General features: G+C 46.1%; 1 protein-coding gene across 1 annotated transcript; it reads left to right on the top strand.

The window, feature by feature from the left end:
- The first annotated feature begins 13,121 nt into the window (after window positions 1-13,121).
- Window positions 13,122-18,927, top strand: LOC135904983 (uncharacterized). Its single transcript, XM_065435976.2, has 2 exons — window positions 13,122-13,629; window positions 17,564-18,927. The coding sequence occupies exons 1-2, from the start codon at window positions 13,336-13,338 to the stop codon at window positions 18,161-18,163; spliced, it is 894 nt and encodes a 297-aa protein (XP_065292048.1). The 5' UTR covers window positions 13,122-13,335; the 3' UTR covers window positions 18,164-18,927.
- Window positions 18,928-19,157: the final 230 nt, after the last annotated feature.

Genomic DNA, 19,157 nt, shown 5'->3' with positions numbered 1-19,157 from the left:
CAGCGATGACGTCAGAGGCGTCCCGCATCGGACGCTGCACCTAGGAATCGCGCCCTGAGCGGAAAGAGGAGCCGCGTTGCCTAAACACGAGGGTTCGAGTGACGCACGCTGGAATTTGGAAGGGGAGAGAGCGAGAAAACTTATTAAACGCAAGGGTATTGGGGCATCCTCGCCCCGGTCCCCGCACGGCCCCAATGCACTCAAACGAGACGAAGGGGAGAAGCGGGCGAGCGGTGCGCCACCTGTCGGGGCAGCGCCGTACATTGGGAGGAGGAGGTCTTTTGTGTTTGCTGCAAGATGGTGCTGCGTGTGTGCCAAGCACAGAAGAAATGTAGCGGAAGCGTACTTCGCTACTCGTTTAACTGCGACTTCTGTAATTTACATGCTCATAATTACCGATATACACACAGTATAATTTTCTACGGCACGTTTCTAAGGCAACACCGCATTCACTAGAGGCGCTTTTCTCCCGTCTGAACCATCGAACTCATGGCTGAGTGGTAGCGTCTCCGTCTCGCACGCCGGAGACCCTGGTTCGATTCCCACCCAGTCCACCTTGCAAGTTCTTTCTTATTTATGAATTTCTTTCCATGATTTTTCGCTCACGGCCAATGCCGCCGACGTCGACACCGACACACACCGGCTTTCCTGTGACACGAGCTCCTTAACGCTGTCGCGTTGAAATACGGGCCGAGGCTCTGCTCCGTTCGTTCGGCAGGGAGGGAAACGCGCGATTTGTCGACGCAGTCGAATATCCGAACGGCCAAAAATACACCGCCGTAGTCATAGAGGCAGAGTCCAGAACCACGTGCAGTGTATACACCAAACACTCGGAAATAGTGGAGGAAGTAGCGATTGCGTTGGCCCTTACATAACAGGAATGCGAAGTCGTACTAAGCCAGCCAGCGGAGGCCAAGCTCACGTTGCAGCTTGGCCTCCTCCTTAAGAGGAAGCTTTATCTCGGATGCTCCTATCTAAATACGCGTAGAAGGTGAATTTGTTTTTCTCGGCAACCACAGCACAAAATTTGATGAGGTTTGTTGCCTTAAAAAAAAGAACTTAAATTCTACATTCTTCTGCTTTCTAATTTTCTATTTAGGTTGTCAATTTTTTATTAAAAATTGGCACAAATCTTAGATTTCCATAAAACGAAACTATCACGTTTAAAACTCCGTAACTCAACAATGAAAAATATTACAATTCTGTGAATCGCATCTATCAGTACATCTACAGCGGACAAAATTGATATGTTACAAATGAATCTGAAACAATTTAGCATTATCGAAATACGGTTTTTGCAGAACCCCTGTGCATCACGTAACTAATTCAAGTAAGAAACAAGTTGACATACCCAATTTATCCGCTTTGACTCTTATAATAGATGCCATTTAATCGCGATATCTGTTTTTGATGAAGAGCTTTTAGTTCGCAAACGTCGTGCTTCTATTTTTTTCCCACTTTCAAATTTTTCAAAATATTTTAAACAAAATTCAGGCTCTAAATTGAACTTCCGCTTCCAACAGATACTAGAAGTTAACTTTCTCAAATTCAACAAATTCCATTAAAAGTGATCCAGGGGTTATCTCAGAAAAGCGTTTCTGTGTTTTACATTTATTTGAATAGGCCGCGTCGGAGTTGGGCCCGAGCTAAACTTCCCATTAAACAATTTGTCGAAAGGTTGAGAGATCAAATACATGAATAATAACTGCATTGCCATTGCCAAAGATGCTGCAAATGAATTCTTGAACGCTACTCACTGTCAAAACAAGTAATATATGTATTTTTAAATAAAAAGATATACTCTTATGTGCCAGAAATTGCAGTCAAAATAACTGATATCAATGCTTCCATGCTTTTGTCTATTTAACAAGTAAATAAAATATCACATGATCCTTAGAACTGTATCAGCTCGAAACCAGCAAAGCAGTGCATGCCACTCATATGAAAAATGTAAAGGCCATGAAATGAACAAGTTAAGGACAATTATGTTAATGAATCTTTGTAATTCAACAACCTTGTGTACATTTTTGTACATATGCAACGTCCAGTGAAAAATCTCAATGACGCTGTCATTTCTTCCAATGTATCACGAAGGAGAAGCTGTCACCGGTCGTGTATCGTGAGTAATTGCAACGAAATTATTGTCCCAACAGAGAGCACCTATATAAAGCCGTTCTGCAAAATATACGAGGGCGAGTCAAATGAAAGTGAGCCAATGCAAATATATGACAAACGGGGTACCTAATTTAAAAGTAGTCTCCATGAGCAGTCAGACATTTATCCCATTCACTAAAGAGTCGGCTGAATCCAGTCTCATAAAACTCCTTAGGTTGCTGCTTCAACAAATCTGCAACTGACTCTTTCACGTCATCGTGCGGCACGAATCTGTTTCCCTTAAGCTGTTCTTTTTTCATTTGCCCCAAAATGTGGAAGTCGCAAGGCGACAGGTCTTAGCTGTATGATGAATGTTGCAGCTTTTCCCAGTTGAACTTTGCCAGTTTTCTATTAACCACATCAGCGACGCAGAGACGAGAATTGTGGAAAAATTAAAATTAAATTATGGGGCTTTACGTGTCAAAATCACTTTCTGATTACGAGGCCCGCCGTAGTGGAGGACTCCGGAAATTTCGACCACCTGGGGTTCTTTAACGTGCACCTAAATCTAAGTACGGGTGTTTTCGCATTTCGCCCCCATCAAAATGCGGCCGCCGTGGCCGGCATTCGGTTCCGCGACCTCATGCTCAGCAGCCCAACACAATAGCCAGGTCGTGAAACATGATGACCCCATTCGTCAATTTTCCACGTCGTTTGTTCTTGATTGCAACACGCAGCCTATCCGGCGTTTCACAATATCGGAAACGATTGATAGTCACTCCGGCTTTAGAAAATTCTATCAGTAATGGCCTCTGACGATAGAAAAAAATAGTAAACAACACCTTTTCCGGCGGAAATGACGGCCTTTGCTTTCTTTGGGGGCGGTGAATTCGAATGTTTCCGCTGTAAGCTTTGCCGTCGTGTTTCAGGCTCGTAGTAGCGGCACCATGGTTGTCCCCGATCACAAGTGCAGACAAGAAGTCGTCACCCTCATTGTGATACCGGATCAGATGAGTCAAGGCAGCGCAGAACCTTCTTCTGGCGGTCGTTCAAAATCTTGGGTATCCATTGCGCACACAAGAGCCGATAACCGAGATGGTTATGAATTATGGTGTGAACTGAACCGTGACTGATGTTCACACGCTCTGCCAGTTCATTATTATTTATCCTCCGTTCTTGTCTCACCAGCTCATCAACATTTGCACTTGTGTTCGGGGTGATTGCACGATGGCATTGGCCCGGTCTTGGATCGTCTTTGCAACTTTCACGTCCTTTTTCAACCATTTGCTCCAGTGCTTCACAGTGGCCAATGAAATGCAATGTTCAACGTACACGGCAGCCATACGGCGAATAATTTCCTTTTGGGAACCACATTCAGCTGTCAAAACATTCACGGCACCCCACTGCTCAACTTCTGAAGTGTCCATTACGTCACGCAACCATGTTCAATCCAGTGTATGAGACCATTAAAGAACATTTACCCTCACATCTGCGTGTCGGTTTTGTAAATAAAAGATGCCTGCGTGCTACGCGCATGCCTCGCAGATAATGAACCGAACCATTATTGCGCGGGGTGGGTAGGCTCACTTTCATTTAACTCGCCCTCGTTCATTAGAAATGCGAAGATACAATGGAATATACAAACGCTTGATAAAGGGCAAAAAATTGTCACTGGAAAGAAAGTTCACTGCACGTATACACAATACCTCGCAACAAGATATTTAAATATACGTATAAGTCTCCGATAAACCTAGGTATCTAAGAAAAATTCACTGTATATAATGCGTCAAACAAGGCAAATAAACATGTAGCGCAATCACAGATTCACAGAATCCTAGATCCCGCCCCCATTCCATCCACTCCATCCGATGTATCGCGTGGAACAGAAGGTGGCACGCTTGCTCCCCGCTTTTCTCCTTTGCGCACACAAGACTGAGCCACCATCGTCGGCTCACCCATTCTATCCCCCCCCCCCCCTCCTACGCTTTAAATCGCACACAGAGGATGCGGCGCGCGGTCACGACGTTATTGCCCTGAGACTTCACACGAAACATTAGGGTGACGGCGACAGCAGGATTGTGCCTGGAGTCTTCATATAATTGCTATCACAATAATATAATAATAGTATCTGGCAACCGAAGCGTGCCGTGGCCGATTACTTTCCGCAAAAGAAGGAACAGTCACCATGCGACAGTTCGCTGCGCCGCAACAATGTGTCTTTCTTTCCTTTTGTGGGGCGGGGGCGCCGAAGTTAAAAAAAAAAAAAATTGGAGGACGCTTAAGCTTCGCCTTCAAGAGTGGAACGCGATAGCGTTCCCGTCGACCCGCCAATGGGTGTAAGACAATGGGCTACAGGGCAGCCATCACTTACGAGGCGCCCCGCATCAGACGCGGTGAGCGTCGAGCCATATGGTCGAGCAACGCGGCGTTCGGCGCAGCAATGAAACGTGCGCCTGAGCAAGCGGAGCGAACCAAAGAACTCGGTATCCCGGAGGGGGAAATGATGCACGCCAGCCAAACGCCGTGATCGGCACGGGCAGAGAGATAGAGAGATAGTGATCTAAAGAAAGGAAGGACGCTTGATTCTGCGGAGGGAGCGAGGCGAAGCGTTGTCAGGGGAGAGAGTCCGAACCGCGACAGCTCCAATGCGCGCGTGGCGCGCCATCTGTCGGGGCAGCGCCGTACATGGAGAGGAGGGGCTCTTCTGTGTTTGCCGCAAGATGGCTCTCCGTGTGCGGAAAGCGCAGAAGAAATGCAGCGAAACGCACTTCGCTACTCGTGTAATTGCGACTTCTGTAAGTTACATGTTCATAATTACCTATATACACCACAGTATAACTTTCCACGGCTCGTTTCGAAGGCAACACCGCATTCACTAGAGGCGCGTTTGTACCCTTTGGAAGCATCGAAATCGTGGCTGAGTGGTAGCGTCTCCGTCTCACACTCCGGAGACCCTGGTTCGATTCCCACCCAGACCATCTTGGAAGTTGCTTTTTATTTATGGAGTGCCTGCCGTGATTTATCGCTCACGGTCAACGCCGCAAAAACGCTGACGCCGACACCCGACGCCGACGACACCGGCTTTTCTGCGACACGAGCTCCTTAACGCTATCGCGTTAAAACGCAAAGCAGAGTATGTTGGCCACAATCCAATGCCTACTTTGGGCGCCTAATGTGGCTACCGAATGAATATCGAAGAAAACGAGAGACGCTTGGTCCACCGAGAACCATACGCATAGTGCTCGGTATTTTACACCGGCGAGACAGGACTTTCAGGAGAGGTTGCGCTTAAGCGAGCACGGTGTAATCCGTGAAGTCTTCACAGTGATGGCGGTGAGCGACCATTGTTTCTTTTTCTCGTGTGCTAGCCAGAAGGCGTCCAAAACTATGCTAGGCGAAAATGCACTCGGCCAGGGAAAACCACACGCGCACCGAAGTGCGCCGCGCGGTGGTTTCGGGGCAACGCAAGAAAAACGCATGTGCTCTGGCTGGCTCTGGCAGCCCGCGGGTAGGGTAGTGAGAATAAAAACATTTAGGAGGCTCAATGTGTCGACACGAATAAAAGACACAGTAGTAAAAACAAATAAGAACGTAGTTAACCAGGTTGGCTTTAGTGCCTTGACATGGATCCTTTGGCGTAGGTGCAAAAAAATGATATTTTTTTTACGCCACATGATGGCACAAATGACCCACCACAACGCTTTGTCTCATCGGATCTCGCTGCGTTTTTTGTCAACTTGTCTGATAGTGTGTTGATTTGGCTTGTCTCGTTGTATGTTCCAATCTGAGACTTTAGAAAAGTCAATTCACCTTTGGCGTCAAATGTTTATAACACCATTAAGCCCACAAAGTGACGGAGTTGAAAATCTAAAGCACGACTTTGGAAATATCAATGCACCTTTCGCATCAAAAGTATATTAGAACTTTATAGCCATAAAGTGTCAGAATTGAAATCCAATGCGCTCCCGATTCCGCGGCCTTAGCGAGATGCCGCGACGAGCCCGCCCGCCACGCCTTTGGAACTTTGTGCTCGGATGGAGCTCCTTGCGTTACGATATGTGACTCCTGGTGCATGGGTGTTGCCGCGAAATCCAGCCCGATTTCGCAATGTTCGCGCTAAAATGTTTTTTCGAGCGTGAAAACGACATTCTAGACAAAATCGAGCATGATTTCCGGCACCAAGGGTTGTTTTGGCAGGCGGGGCATGGACAGCACGAAAAAATTTCGGGGGGGGGGGGGCTGAAGCCCCATAAGCTCTCCCCGCCCCCCAGTCTACCCCCCTGGTTTGGTAAAGAACAAAAATAAAGGCATGTACTGTTTGCGAAGGTGACCGGTAGGGTGTGGGCGTTGAAGATGCATATTCGGTTCCGTAACGATTGCGAATGTGCTTGGCGAATTCATTTGTTTGTATTGTGTTCAACGGATTTTATAAACTTTTACCGTGTAACAGCGAACAAATGGCATTACTAGCGAATGTCATTTGTTGTGAATGAAATTATATGTGTCGCGTGACGGGGGTATCGAAAAGTCGAACTGTTTCCGCTGTAGGATTAGGAGATGGTTGCCTCGGATTCTGTCCTCACGCAGAGGATTGCTCTCTAACCTACGCCGCCGGTGCATTTCGTAACGAGTAGCTGGCCTACGCAACGAGACCGTCAAACGGAGGCTGAGAGCTTCGACGCCGTCGTCCAGGGCCGCTATCTTGTACACGTTCGAAAAGCCGACGTTCGATTTCACCTCGCGCGACTGTCCAGGCTGCGCCGATATCACGGCCTAGGCCAATCTAGTCCTATCGCGTGAGGCGAAATCGAACGTCGGCTTTTCAAACGTGCACAACATAGCGGCCCTGTTTTCTTGGAGAGGGTTGTTTCTTTCATGAAACGTACGAGGTTGAGATTATGAAGAACAGAACAGGGGGTTTATTTAGGATTGCGAGGCAAAATTATTTACAAAACAAGGAATACTCGAACTGCTCGGAGTACGGAGCGCAGTACGTCGTTCACGTAGCATGAGTTGCACATCAAACCAGAGTGCATCTTTTGAGAGAGCACTTCAAGACACACTAGCACACCAAAGCAGGATCGAAAAAGCCGGCTTAAGTCCCCTTGGTCTCCACAGATCCCAACGCCAGAGAAACCTTCCTCCAAACGAAGCGTTCGTGTCGTTGAAGGCTCCGCCTTGACGGCGAGGGTGCACACAATCATTCCGGCACCATTGTTCACGGAACACCTTCGTAGAAATCGCCACAGGCGCACCCCGTTCACTGGCCCAATAGAGAAAGAAGGGGACAGGAGGTGTCACGCATGACTCCATTGGCGCGCTTTGGCTGCTAGGATGGCCCAGCAATTTGCTGGTTCGTCTGTCGATAGACTTGGGCGGGTAGCAGCGGCCGCAGAGAAAAGGCATAGAACGCACTTTCGCAGGAGTTCCTTGGTCTCAGCATCGCAGTCGGCGACCAAGGGTCATCCATCATCCCCGTAGCTGTCGGACGTGTCTCGCCCTGGTGTCGCCGCTGGTCTGTCCGAGGGTATGCATTGTGAGCTTCCCAAAAGCCGTTCCGTCCCACTAAAGCCGGACGGGCTCGAAGGTCGCTGCCCAGGCTGTCCGATCGGAGCGACGCTGACAACGAACGAATTCACGTTTGCAAAATGTAAGGCTTTTTACAGCTAAGCTATGCAAGGCTAGTATCCGGGATTTGATGGCATACGCACGCAATAACTTACCGCTGAGTAGAGAGAGTGAAAGGGCCAAAAACAAAATCAAACGCATTTCGCTGCTTCTTTCAATGTGTCTCTGTGAGTGTATCACGTAGTTAGTGACGTAGTGTACGCCTGTTGAGGCCGTCAAGGGTAATATTATTGCGAATCTGTATATCGTTGAGACCCGGGGTTTCGTGGAATCGGCGATATGTAAGCAGCATCATCAGCAATGGCTCGAACGTCGTCGTCTTCTGTGTTGGTGCCCTTCGGCGGAACGGCGCGAACGCGCTCGTGGCACTGCTCAGGCGTTCCTCGTCGCCGTCTTCTTCCGCAGCTGGCTTCGTTTCCGCTCATCGTTGCAGCGTAGAATTCCCCTGCTCTTTTGTCTTCGTAATGAGGAGCCCGCATTTACGGGGGTATGAACTATTGCTTAAGGGGATATAAAGTTTGTAAACAGGGACAAGGTGCCTCAGAAAGACATGGTCAAGACAGTCTAGATAAATATGTAGCCTTTCTAAATTCTGTTCACCCAACAATAAAATTCACATCAGAATCCTCAACTGAGCGCATAAACTTTCTGGACACAACAATACACATTGACAATGGTGAGCCAAAGACAACGCTGTATAGGAAACCTTTCAACAAACAACAGTACCTAGAATATACCAGCCACCATCCCAGACATTGCAAACAAGGTATCTTTAAAGGCCAAGCCACACGACTACGTCGCATTTGCGTTGAAAACCAAGACTACATAAATAGACTCGATCACCTTAAAGAAACGCTATCAAACAGGAACCACCCAAACAGTGACCTACAAACAGCCTACATCGCTGCAACCAAACTTTATCGAGCCGAGGTCCTCAAGCCCCGCCCGAGGATCACAAGTACAACAACGCCTCTTCTTACTACTAAATTCTCAAACGCACTCCCAAACGTGAATAGCATCCTAAGTAAATACTACCCAATTCTCACCAGCAACCAGAAACTTAAGAAGATTTTCCCGACCTTCCCAGAGTAGCCTACAGACGCAACACTAATTTTAAAGATGTTCTTGTGCACGCCAAACTACAGAAAAAGAGGAAGTTGGGAACCGATCCCTGTGGCCACCCCAGGTTCTCTACATGCAAACACATTCAATCTACTACTACAGTAAAAAGTACAGCGTCGAATTACACACACAAGGTAACTTCGGCTTTCACCTGCACATCAAGCAACGTAGTCTACTGTCTAGAATGCGCCGCTAGCAGCAAACAATACATAGGTGAGACTGGACAACAAATTAATACAAGACTCAATGGTGACCGCGCGGACACAAAACACAATTTACCCAAAGCAGTAGCCAGCCACTTTAATGAATATGATTATATATTTGACAAAGCAAGGCTCTATATACTACAAACAAATTTCCGTTCCCCTCGCGAAAGGAAGTACACGGAATCATGCCTCATACACAAGTTTAATTGCCTACACCCGACAGGAATTAATTTGGCACGCGGCAACTTAAAATCTTTAAAAGCGGTAACTTAAATCTGAAACTCTCATATCACCAACCAAGACACAAAACACATTAGGCCACCAGCAAACTTTAATTCTTAACTTCACCTACTCCTCCATTTCGAAAAAAGTTTTCCTGCCTACTACTCAATTTAATGTACTCTTTCAGGTTTTTACGTCTATACCAACTGTACGAACCCCTTCTTCCATGTACACTTGCTCCCGCCCGCTTCTGCGCGCGTCCCCCGCCTGTTTGTTATTCCGGTTTCGGTCCCCCCTCCCCCTCTCCCTTCCCTTCCCCCCCTTTTTTTAAATGTATTTTTTCGAAACCCTCTCATCAACACATTCCGAAGTCAATATGGCTTTTTCGGCGTCTCAACCCAGAGTATCACCATTTCTGGATGCCGCCGTAACGACACCTACGATGAGCGACTGGGGCAGTGCCCCTTGAAAGACCATGCCGCTGCCTTTCAGTCACCCCATACATTGCACCGCAGACTCCTCGTCGCCATCTTAACTATTTCAAAATTACTCGACGTATTGCTGCTATGCTACTCAAGTCACTTTCAACTCATGTTTTTTTGTGTGTGTGTCTGTTTTTTTGTTTTTTGTGTTACTCGCGCACTGACCGCTTGACCGGCCGTTCTAATGCCTCAAAAACATGCCGGCAACGACTCCCCCTGAATACCTCCTAATCTCTCGCATCCCCAGCACGCTCCCAAGCCCCCGTTTTTCTTAAAAATTTTTCTCTTTCCTTTTCTTTCACTCTCCCCCCCTTTTTTTTGTCTGCCTTGGCGCCGCCCTGGCTTCCCCCACCCCACTTTTTATTTTTTTAATTTTTTTTCGGCTTCTATTTTTTTTCTTTTCTCCCCGCGTGCCCACTCTCACGCTCTTGTCCCCTCGTCTTGGGAATGAAGCTCACAGACGTCGGACGACAGCGCTTGTTCCTTCTGGTATCTTTAAAACCAGCCGCCAGCGACAACACCCGCACTAACCGTTTAAAACTAACACGCCGAGCATGATGAGGCCGCCTTTGACGAAGATAGGTCCTCCTATCGAAACGTAAAAGATACCTGAAGGGGGTATGAGCCATTCAGTGCCTTACGTGGCGGAGGCATTTAATAACAGAGGTGATACGCGAATGTGTTTGGGTACTTGTCGTCATGATGACCATCGATCAGGACATTAGATATGTTCGTAACTTGGTTCAAAATTCTGTGTCACCTTTGTGTCGTGCGCTTAACAGCTTCGCTGGTCATGCACTTTCACATAGTAGAATGGCACTGCCTTTTTTATATATTTGAAATAAACGACAAGTATTGCTTGTTTTTCGCTACTCCGAGGCTTTCAGTGGACATGCCTAGAGGTTTTTTTGTGTGTGTATAACGTTATAAAGTGCAACAAAAAGACTTGCAGGATTCAGTTTCTTGCCGGTTTACGATTTGTTTATCGATGGTCCATGCTGTAATTCCCGGCTAAACCTCAGTGAAATAAACTAGGTACATATGTACAGCCGTGAGCGAAAGTTCAGGGACTGCAGGTTTGACGAAAGAAAAAACAACTGCGTGTATTTGTATATTATATCCATAAACTGAAATTCACGGGTGCACTAGAAAGTTGTCAATGCCAAGTTAGCAATTGCAGTTCTCAATTTCGAGTTACACCCATACGCAGAGAAATAAATGGGCTGTGTCATGGAATACCGGGTACGTGTGCCCTTCGTTAGGGTATTACATAAATATGCGTCAACCGTGTTATGCCGCAGGGCAAACTCGCACTTTCAGAAAATGAAGTGGTCGTTCAATGTGGCAATTTCGAAATTGCTTGCCGAAGCAAAGGGATGGTCGCCGAATGTAATTTGCAGGCTTTAAAACTTTCAAATGTGTTGCAGCGTGCGTTTTGTTCTTCAATTTTTCTTATCTTTAACTTGAAATACGTTGGAGCTGTGCATTTCATGAAATTCAACGTATCGTTTTACTGGACAATAGCAGTGTCATATATCATAAATGCGGCCCGCTGTAACTACCAACCCTTAACACAACCAAATATCTCTCTCGCTGACTGGCTTAATGTCTGCCTGATTAAATGACCAGTTGGCTGGCTCCCTGGCTCGCTCCGTGTCTGGCTTCCTGCCTATGCTGTATGTAGCATGGTCGCGCGTTCTGGCAGATGCCCTCTGTCATAAAAAATGAGTCACCCCGCTCAAGTGCAAGAGTCGATTGCTACTGCGACAAAAATTTAGTATTGACGCAAGCTTCACAAGAATCTGGAAAGTATAGACGTAGCACTTTAGGGAACCCTGTCAGCGAAAATCATTTACTCCCGTCAGCTTTACGAACGTCGATGTTAATCCATTATCACTAGTAACAAATGGCGAAATTATTCACTTTACACTTACTTTACCTTCGCTTTAGTTTTTAAAGCTTCGCGAGTGTGACATGCAAAGCTGTACGATTCTCTCTCTTTTGCGTCTATGTTTCCAAATAGAAATATATTATGTAGCATTGCTGCACCTAGGAGTACGTAGCGCTAGAAGTATATTATTAATGTCACTTTTTGCGCAGATCCTAGACAATTTTTTTTTCACCTTTTGTTAACCCTGAAGGCGCTATTCCACATTGGGCTCGAGTAACCTGACATTCGTTCGCGCCTCAGTGATGCCGTGAGAGACACTTATAAATGATTTGGGGACGCAACCGTCAGAGGACATTTATAGTAAAGGGCGTTTACCAACGCATTCGTGAAATGGTGCAAATAGTTCCGACATTGCATACGGGGCAGGCGCGTTAAACGTCAGGCATTACATTGCGTACACGCTTTCTTGCAATTCCACTAGCACCGTAACACGTCAGCATCACCTTGGTGATTAAGTATGGGGAAAGATTGCTCGGGTACAAATGTAGCGGAATGTCTAGCGGGGAAGATGCATCAATTGCGTCCAGGAAAAGAAGTCAACCTAATTCATTTCCGTGTATTGCAAATGGCCCATGGAAATGGCATCAGCGCATGGCGCCAACAAAACATAACGCAGACGCTGTTAGCATTACGTGGTGTCAGTATGTTAAGAAGTAACACAGGCCTGCATTCACATTAAATTAGGGTCCCGTCCACTTATTCCGATTGTTCGTATAATGTACATCAAATTTATATGTAAATGTCAAGTTTTTTACATACCTCGTGAGATATTTTTTACAGTTTTGAGAATATGGATTAAATATTAGCGATATTAAATCAAATGGATGCTGGCTGATTATATTAACACGACGATGACTTACGTTGATAGTTTATGGTCGTTCTCATATCGTGCAAAACTGGGTTTCGACGCGCGCAACCGCCATCTAGCAGTGCTCTTCATAGCGCGTGCGTTATGAGACGCCTGGCAGCTGTCAGGGCGCTGTTGCCTCCGCACAGCCAGAGCGTCCTTGCGTAATGTGTTTCGCCAATACATCGTAACCACGTGCAGTAAGATCAGCGTCTGATGAGTTGAAGCGTTTCGCTAAACCTTGCTATTGCAGTGAATGATTTCCCCGTCGGGCTAAAGTTCTTAATTTCATTTTGTTCTACGATACAGACATCTGCATTGTTTGTTTAAACATGCTATTCGTATGTTTGCTTTTGCCTTTCTTTGATACCAGTTTACATATGGAAGCTTTCTTTACGACGTGCAATATGTTCGCTGACGATAAGGAATCCGTCATTTTCTCGTCGTGACTCAGTTGCTTAGCCATATCGAATAGCGAGGCGGCGGTAAATGATAATGGAAAAAGAAGCACAATCTAAATGCAGCCCGTGCGGCGCAATCCGGGGTAGATACCTGGAACGGCTGTCGGCGACGATGACGCAGCACTTGTCCCTCGCCGCGTTACAAAGCTTAAGATGCGAAAAGTGCTCGGAATTGTACGTGATATTGGGCACAGGGCTCATTTTATCTGCGCCCACTGCTGGTTTGGCCAAAGTGTATGACACGACTCAGAAGCGATAATTTCGGTTGAAAAAGCCACCGCGCTCTTGCGCGAGCGTAGCATTCGTGTCCGAAGACACCGCCATGCCGCATCAGGGACAGGGACGAGTGCACCGTTTTCGCGACCACGTCGTCTCCGGCGTCAACTGGCGACCGACGCGGTTCGTCGACGAGGTGCCGAACTCACGTGTATGCGGCCTCTGCCACACGATCCCAAAACAGACGGTGCTGTTGCCGTGCTCGCACGCTCTGTGCCAGTCTTGCCACGCAGCCAGTCTCGAAGGGGGCGTTGGCCAGTGTCCGCTGGATCAAGTGCAATTCGAAGAAGCGGAGTGCGTTGGTTATGAATTCCCTACCAGGATAGCGAATCGGTTGAAGGTGAGCAGACAAAGACAATTTTTGGCGTTGTTTTGGGGGACTAGGGGAATTCTGCATTAGCGTTTGTTGCGCTACTACTTTCCTGCAAGCCTAAGGATAAGAGTGCCCGATTTACTATTGCTGAACTTTAATATAGTAATTGAGCTTGATTAAACTTTCTGTGTCTATCAAAAATCACCAACTACAACAACACCCCTCTACTGCCGTCCCCGAAGCGCTGCTTTCTGCAGAGGACATGTGGCGACACAAGTTTTTGCTTGCGCCATTGCATCAGCAGCGCGAATCCCCACGAGCGCAGGCAAATTTGCATTTTCTTTCTTAGAATCCAGGCAAACCAAGAAGTCGAGAAGACTTGTGCCCTGCTACACGAGAAGCAAGAAGTAAACTGATCGAATTCGCGAAGGCGAGAAAGAAGTATTTCAACCTCAGCGTCGACAGAATGCGCATACTATAGACGGCGCAACCGACGCGTACAACGGCGTCACTAGCACAGTAGTGCAGCTGAGCACATAGCTGAAGCATAGAACTCGAACCCATGACTCCCAGCAGGCACCAGAACCTTGGATCTTACCGTCGCTATCAATATCATTTCCTAATACTCGATGCCTTGTGCGCGAGCTCCATCAAGTCTCTCCTTTCCTAGACGATACAGGTTCTGACATTATCATCTTCACGGAAACTTGGCTTCAAGCTGACATTTCAGACAATGAAATAGGTCCCATACACACCACGTATAATATTTACCGATGTGATCGCACTAGTAAACGAGGCGGAGGCGTAGTTATAGGCGTTAGGAAGAGGGTAACATCTCCTTTAATTGATTCCCACATTAATCTAGAAAATGTCTGGGTTGCATGCGTGACTCGTTCAGAAAAAGTGTTAGGTTGCTTTTTTTTGTTAGCGCGACCCTCGAAACAGCATAACTCTCGCCGTTAGGGCTTGTCCGACTGAAAGTATTTTTCTCTTCGGCGACTTTAATCTTCCCTCCATAAGCTGGAAGCAGTTGTCATCGACCTGCCGCCTTTCTTCAGACTTCATTGCCTTAACATTGGATTTCAACCTGTCGCAGATCGTCAGTCAGCCCACTCGTGATTACAATATATTGGATATAGTATTGAGAATGGTGCCTAATACTGTTGAAAAATAACGAACTTAGTTGGTTTCCGTAATCATAAATTATAGCAAGTAAACCTTAAAGTCCCGACCCATTTTTCTGCTGCCACAACAAAGATATTTCGTGACTATAGCGGAAGTAATTGCAGTGTTATTAACGCTGAACATGAAACATTTCTTGTTAGTGTATTACGTCCTTGTTTCAGTAACCGAACAGTTCAACATAACTGGGCTTTGTTCAAAAACAAGTTACTAACACTGCTTAGTTAACATGTTCAGTTAATTAAAATAGTGAATGATAAACACTGGTTCACTAACCCGTGGGTGCAAAACCCGCGTGCACTCCAATATCTTGGAAAGAATACAGCGACTTCTTGAAAAGCTACTGCGCTAGAGTACGCGCTGCCCGAAATAAGTATTTTTCGCACGATTTTCCATCCCTGCTCACAACCAGCGCAAAAAATTTTGGGAATCGGTGCGTCCGGAGCGATAGGACAGCAAAATCATCTTGCATGATAACGACCACATTCCAATTCCAGACCATGGCTGTCCAAACGTGCTCAATTCATTTTTTCGTCAGTACACACCACAGAATACGATTCAAACGTGCCTGAGGTAGCTGATCTTGAATACAATTTTTTACAGCCCATTGACATTACTTTCGACGGCATCGCATCCATTATAAGTAATCTGAAAGTGTCCGCACCAGCAGGCGTTGACGACATAAACTCAAAGATATTAAAAAAATACGATATCAGTCTCGAGTAAAATATTGTCTCATATATTCGGGAAATAGCTATCAACAGGAAAGCTTCCCCAAGATTGGAAAATCGCGAAGGTCATTCCCATCTTTAAGTGTGGCAATAGAAATTTACCACTAAACTACAGACTTGCATCGCTTAATCCATTCTGCTGTAAGATGCTAGAGCATATAATCACCTCCCATATTTACAATCATTTAGAGAATAACTTTTTTTTTCCAAACCAACATGGATTCAGGAAGGGTTTATCGCGCGACACGTAACTATTTGAGTTCACGACTTAATTAAATTTTAATCTGAACAGAAGCCTGCAAACTCGCGGCATGTTTTTTTTTTAGATTTTTCAAAAGCCTTTGATCGCATAGCTAACTGCCGGCTAATTTCTAAACTGTCTTCTTTGTCCTTAGATTCACTAGCGCTATCTTGGATTCGGAACTTTCTTACCAATCGGCAGCATTTCACCGTGGTTAACAATTTTTCCTTCCCGCTGTTACGTTTTCTCTGTTGTGCCACAGGGCAGTGTCCTCGGTCCGCTAGTCTTCCTGATATATATTAACGGCTTTCCGAATAACATCTTTACATGTACGTATTTTTGCTAGCGATTGTATAAGTTAACGAGCAATTGCTAGTACTGATGACCACGTAAAAGTTCAAAATGATCTTGACCTTATCAGCAGTTGGTGTAGCACCTGGTTAATGTCGCTTAATCGAGATAAATGTAATGTCTTTCACTCGCAAACATTTCCTTTCCAACTTTTCATACCATATTATTAACAATCCTGTGTCTGTAGTTGCTTCTATCAAATATCTAGGCGTAACCCTGACATCAAACCTTTCGTGGACTACACAGCATCTCATCTGCGGAAATGCCTCCCGATCGTTGGGATGTTTAAGCAGCATCCTCCGTAAGACGCCGACTAATGTGCGCAGATTAGCTTATACATTTGTTCGCCCTAAACTTGACTGTTTCTTCGATATGGTCCCCTCATTAAATTTATTTATCCATTATGCTAGAATGAGTATAGAATAGAGTCACTCGATTCATTTAACATAATTACAACGGCAACAAAAGTATAAGGCCAGTTAAAAATTTCTCAATTCCTTCTTTGAAGACTCGTCGTGATGTAGCACTTTTATTGCTCTTTAACAAGTACGTTCATGGATTAGGGCCATCACCAATAGCTCTGCAAATTTTCCCATTCACCTCACGAAGATGGCATAATCATCTTTCATCTTTCTTTCTTGCGCATCTATGGTAAAACAGGCGCTTTTAACTCATCTGCACTTCCACGTGTCATCCGCTTGTGGAACGACCTTCCCTATATTCTGGTAGCTGAAGTTAACAAAGAAAAATTCCCTCGTAAACATGCATTTCTTACTTTAAATAACTTCTTATCTGCGTTCCTTCTTGTATGCCTTGTATTTTTCTATTTTTTTTATCTGACGATTTTAGAGTTTGTGTAAACTTGATTGTTCCTTGTATTATTCACAAAGCGCTTTATGTTCTGTACAGTTGTATGTTCTTCATACTATATAAATTTTTTGGAGCTTCCCTTACCCAAAGCCAATTCTTCGCGCCTGTAATGTATTTCGTATAAATAACTAAATGGGCCAAGTATTGTACTAACCCACGTCAACGCCAAAATGCGATCGTTCTGCAGAATTTCAGGTCGCGGGATCGAATCCCGGCCACGGCGGCCGCATTTCGATGGGGGCGAAATGCGAAAACACCCGTGTGCTTAGATTTAGGTGCACGTTAAAGAACCCCAGGTGGTCAAAATTTCCGGAGTCCTCCACTACGGCGTGCCTCATAATCAGTAAGTGGTTTTGGCACGTAAAACCCCAAATATTATTATTATTATTATATTCTGCAGAATTTCAGCAACAAGAGTGCAGCGGTGAGCTCAAAATCTTTGTTTTTTTACAAGCGCAGTCACATATTCAGGACCTTGTATGCGTTCTAAATGTTAGTGCCCACGATACAACGCGCCTTTAGTAAAAATAGTTTGTCATCGAAAAATTGTAATATGTGTTATTTATGCACTTTATTTTCTATTAAGGTGTACTGCTGGAACGAAGGGCACGGCTGCGAGTACACGGGCACCATGGACCGCATGCTGGAGCACTACGAGAAGGAATGCACGTTTCACACCGTGGAGTGTTTGCGATGCGGCGAGGGAGTCCGGCACAGAGACCTGCCAACTCACTACGCGGCCGGATGCAGTGTCGGTGTTTCTTCCGTTGTCACGGAGTGCCCGTCCTCGGAGCTTAGCGCAGTTACACTTGAAGACGTGAACGCAGCCCTTGAAGAACTGAAGGCGAGGCTAGGGGATTCCAGCTGCGACCAGCTGCTGCCAGTGATCCAATGCCAGTTAAGTGACCTCGCAGAAAAAATCGGAAGCCAAGAAGCAACGCTCGCTGAGATCACTCGCGAGCTCGGAGCATGCGAGCGCAACTTAAATGACGAGATTGCTGGAATCGGCGCCACGATAACAGCGGCCGCGTCGCACCAGTTGACCTCTGAGCAACACCGGGCAGAGGAAGCCAGTGCGTCGTCGTCGTCGTTGCGCTCAGAGATGGCGATGGTACTTCGAAAGTTGGAACATTTTACCAACCTGTCACTCAGTGCTCTGGAACACTTGCGACACACTTCCCTGTAGCCTGATTTCAGCCGTGTCATTGTTCATTGTGAGCGTGTGAACGTTGACCAGTCAGCGAAGCATACCCGCTCGGATTAAAGCACTTGGGTTCATGGTGCAACGCCTGACCCTGGAAAACTGTGACGAGAATATTTATTGGCAGGGAAGGTTGCGAGTGTTTGCTGATATTACGGTGTGGCACATGAGGGACACGTACATTACGCTTGCCATCTGAAGGACTATTTTTTTTTCTCTACAAGTGGAGATCCTGCTTAACGGGATGCCAGTAGACTGAGTGTTGGCCGCCTTATTGGCAAGTGAATGTGCGTGATGACGTAAGACTCAACGACGGTTCGTTGACTTCCCGTGCCTTGTGTTTTTTGGGCAAGCGCTCAGATGACTCATTGGTTTGACCTCGAATTTCGTATGCACATTGCCTCGCTGAAAAATGATGGCTACCTCCGAGACGGAACGAAAATGTTCCGTATGTTGCTCAGCGATAGAGAAATGGACATTGGGATCAGAGGTGTACCCTAACGTTCGTCATCGCAGAATGTGTACTACATTGCCGAATCGTCCTTGCCACTTGCAGTTGTGTGTGTGACATGAGCTTAGCAAAGTTTTGAACTCCTGACTCCTAAAGAAGGTGAACAATGTGAACTTTTTTAAATTTCTATACTTTGTAACTGCCGACCTATTGTTTTAAAGGGCCCCTCGCCAGTTCTGGCCATTTTTAACTGACGAGCGCAGAGTATACATTGCGCGATAACAATCATGTCTGAAAAGCATTACATCGCTACGCGCTGCGGAAAGATCTGAAATTTCAAATCGATAGCGGTTTTTCCTTCTCGCGGCCGCCCGCTCCAAGCCGGACGGTGACGTACTCGTGCCTCTGCTCCTACGTAGTCGTGTCCGCAGTGTGACGTCACTCGTGGTGACACGTGCCTTCGAGAATTATTCAAGACATCTGTTATCTGTGCGATCTGTTGCCTGAACTGACGAATTGAAGTTTAGA

The sequence above is a fragment of the Dermacentor albipictus genome, chromosome 6 (assembly GCF_038994185.2).
Source record: "Dermacentor albipictus isolate Rhodes 1998 colony chromosome 6, USDA_Dalb.pri_finalv2, whole genome shotgun sequence".
NCBI classification, from domain to species: Eukaryota; Metazoa; Arthropoda; class Arachnida; order Ixodida; family Ixodidae; genus Dermacentor; species Dermacentor albipictus.
Note: the sequence above shows the minus strand (reverse complement) of the source record. Positions and strands in the feature narration are given on the sequence as shown.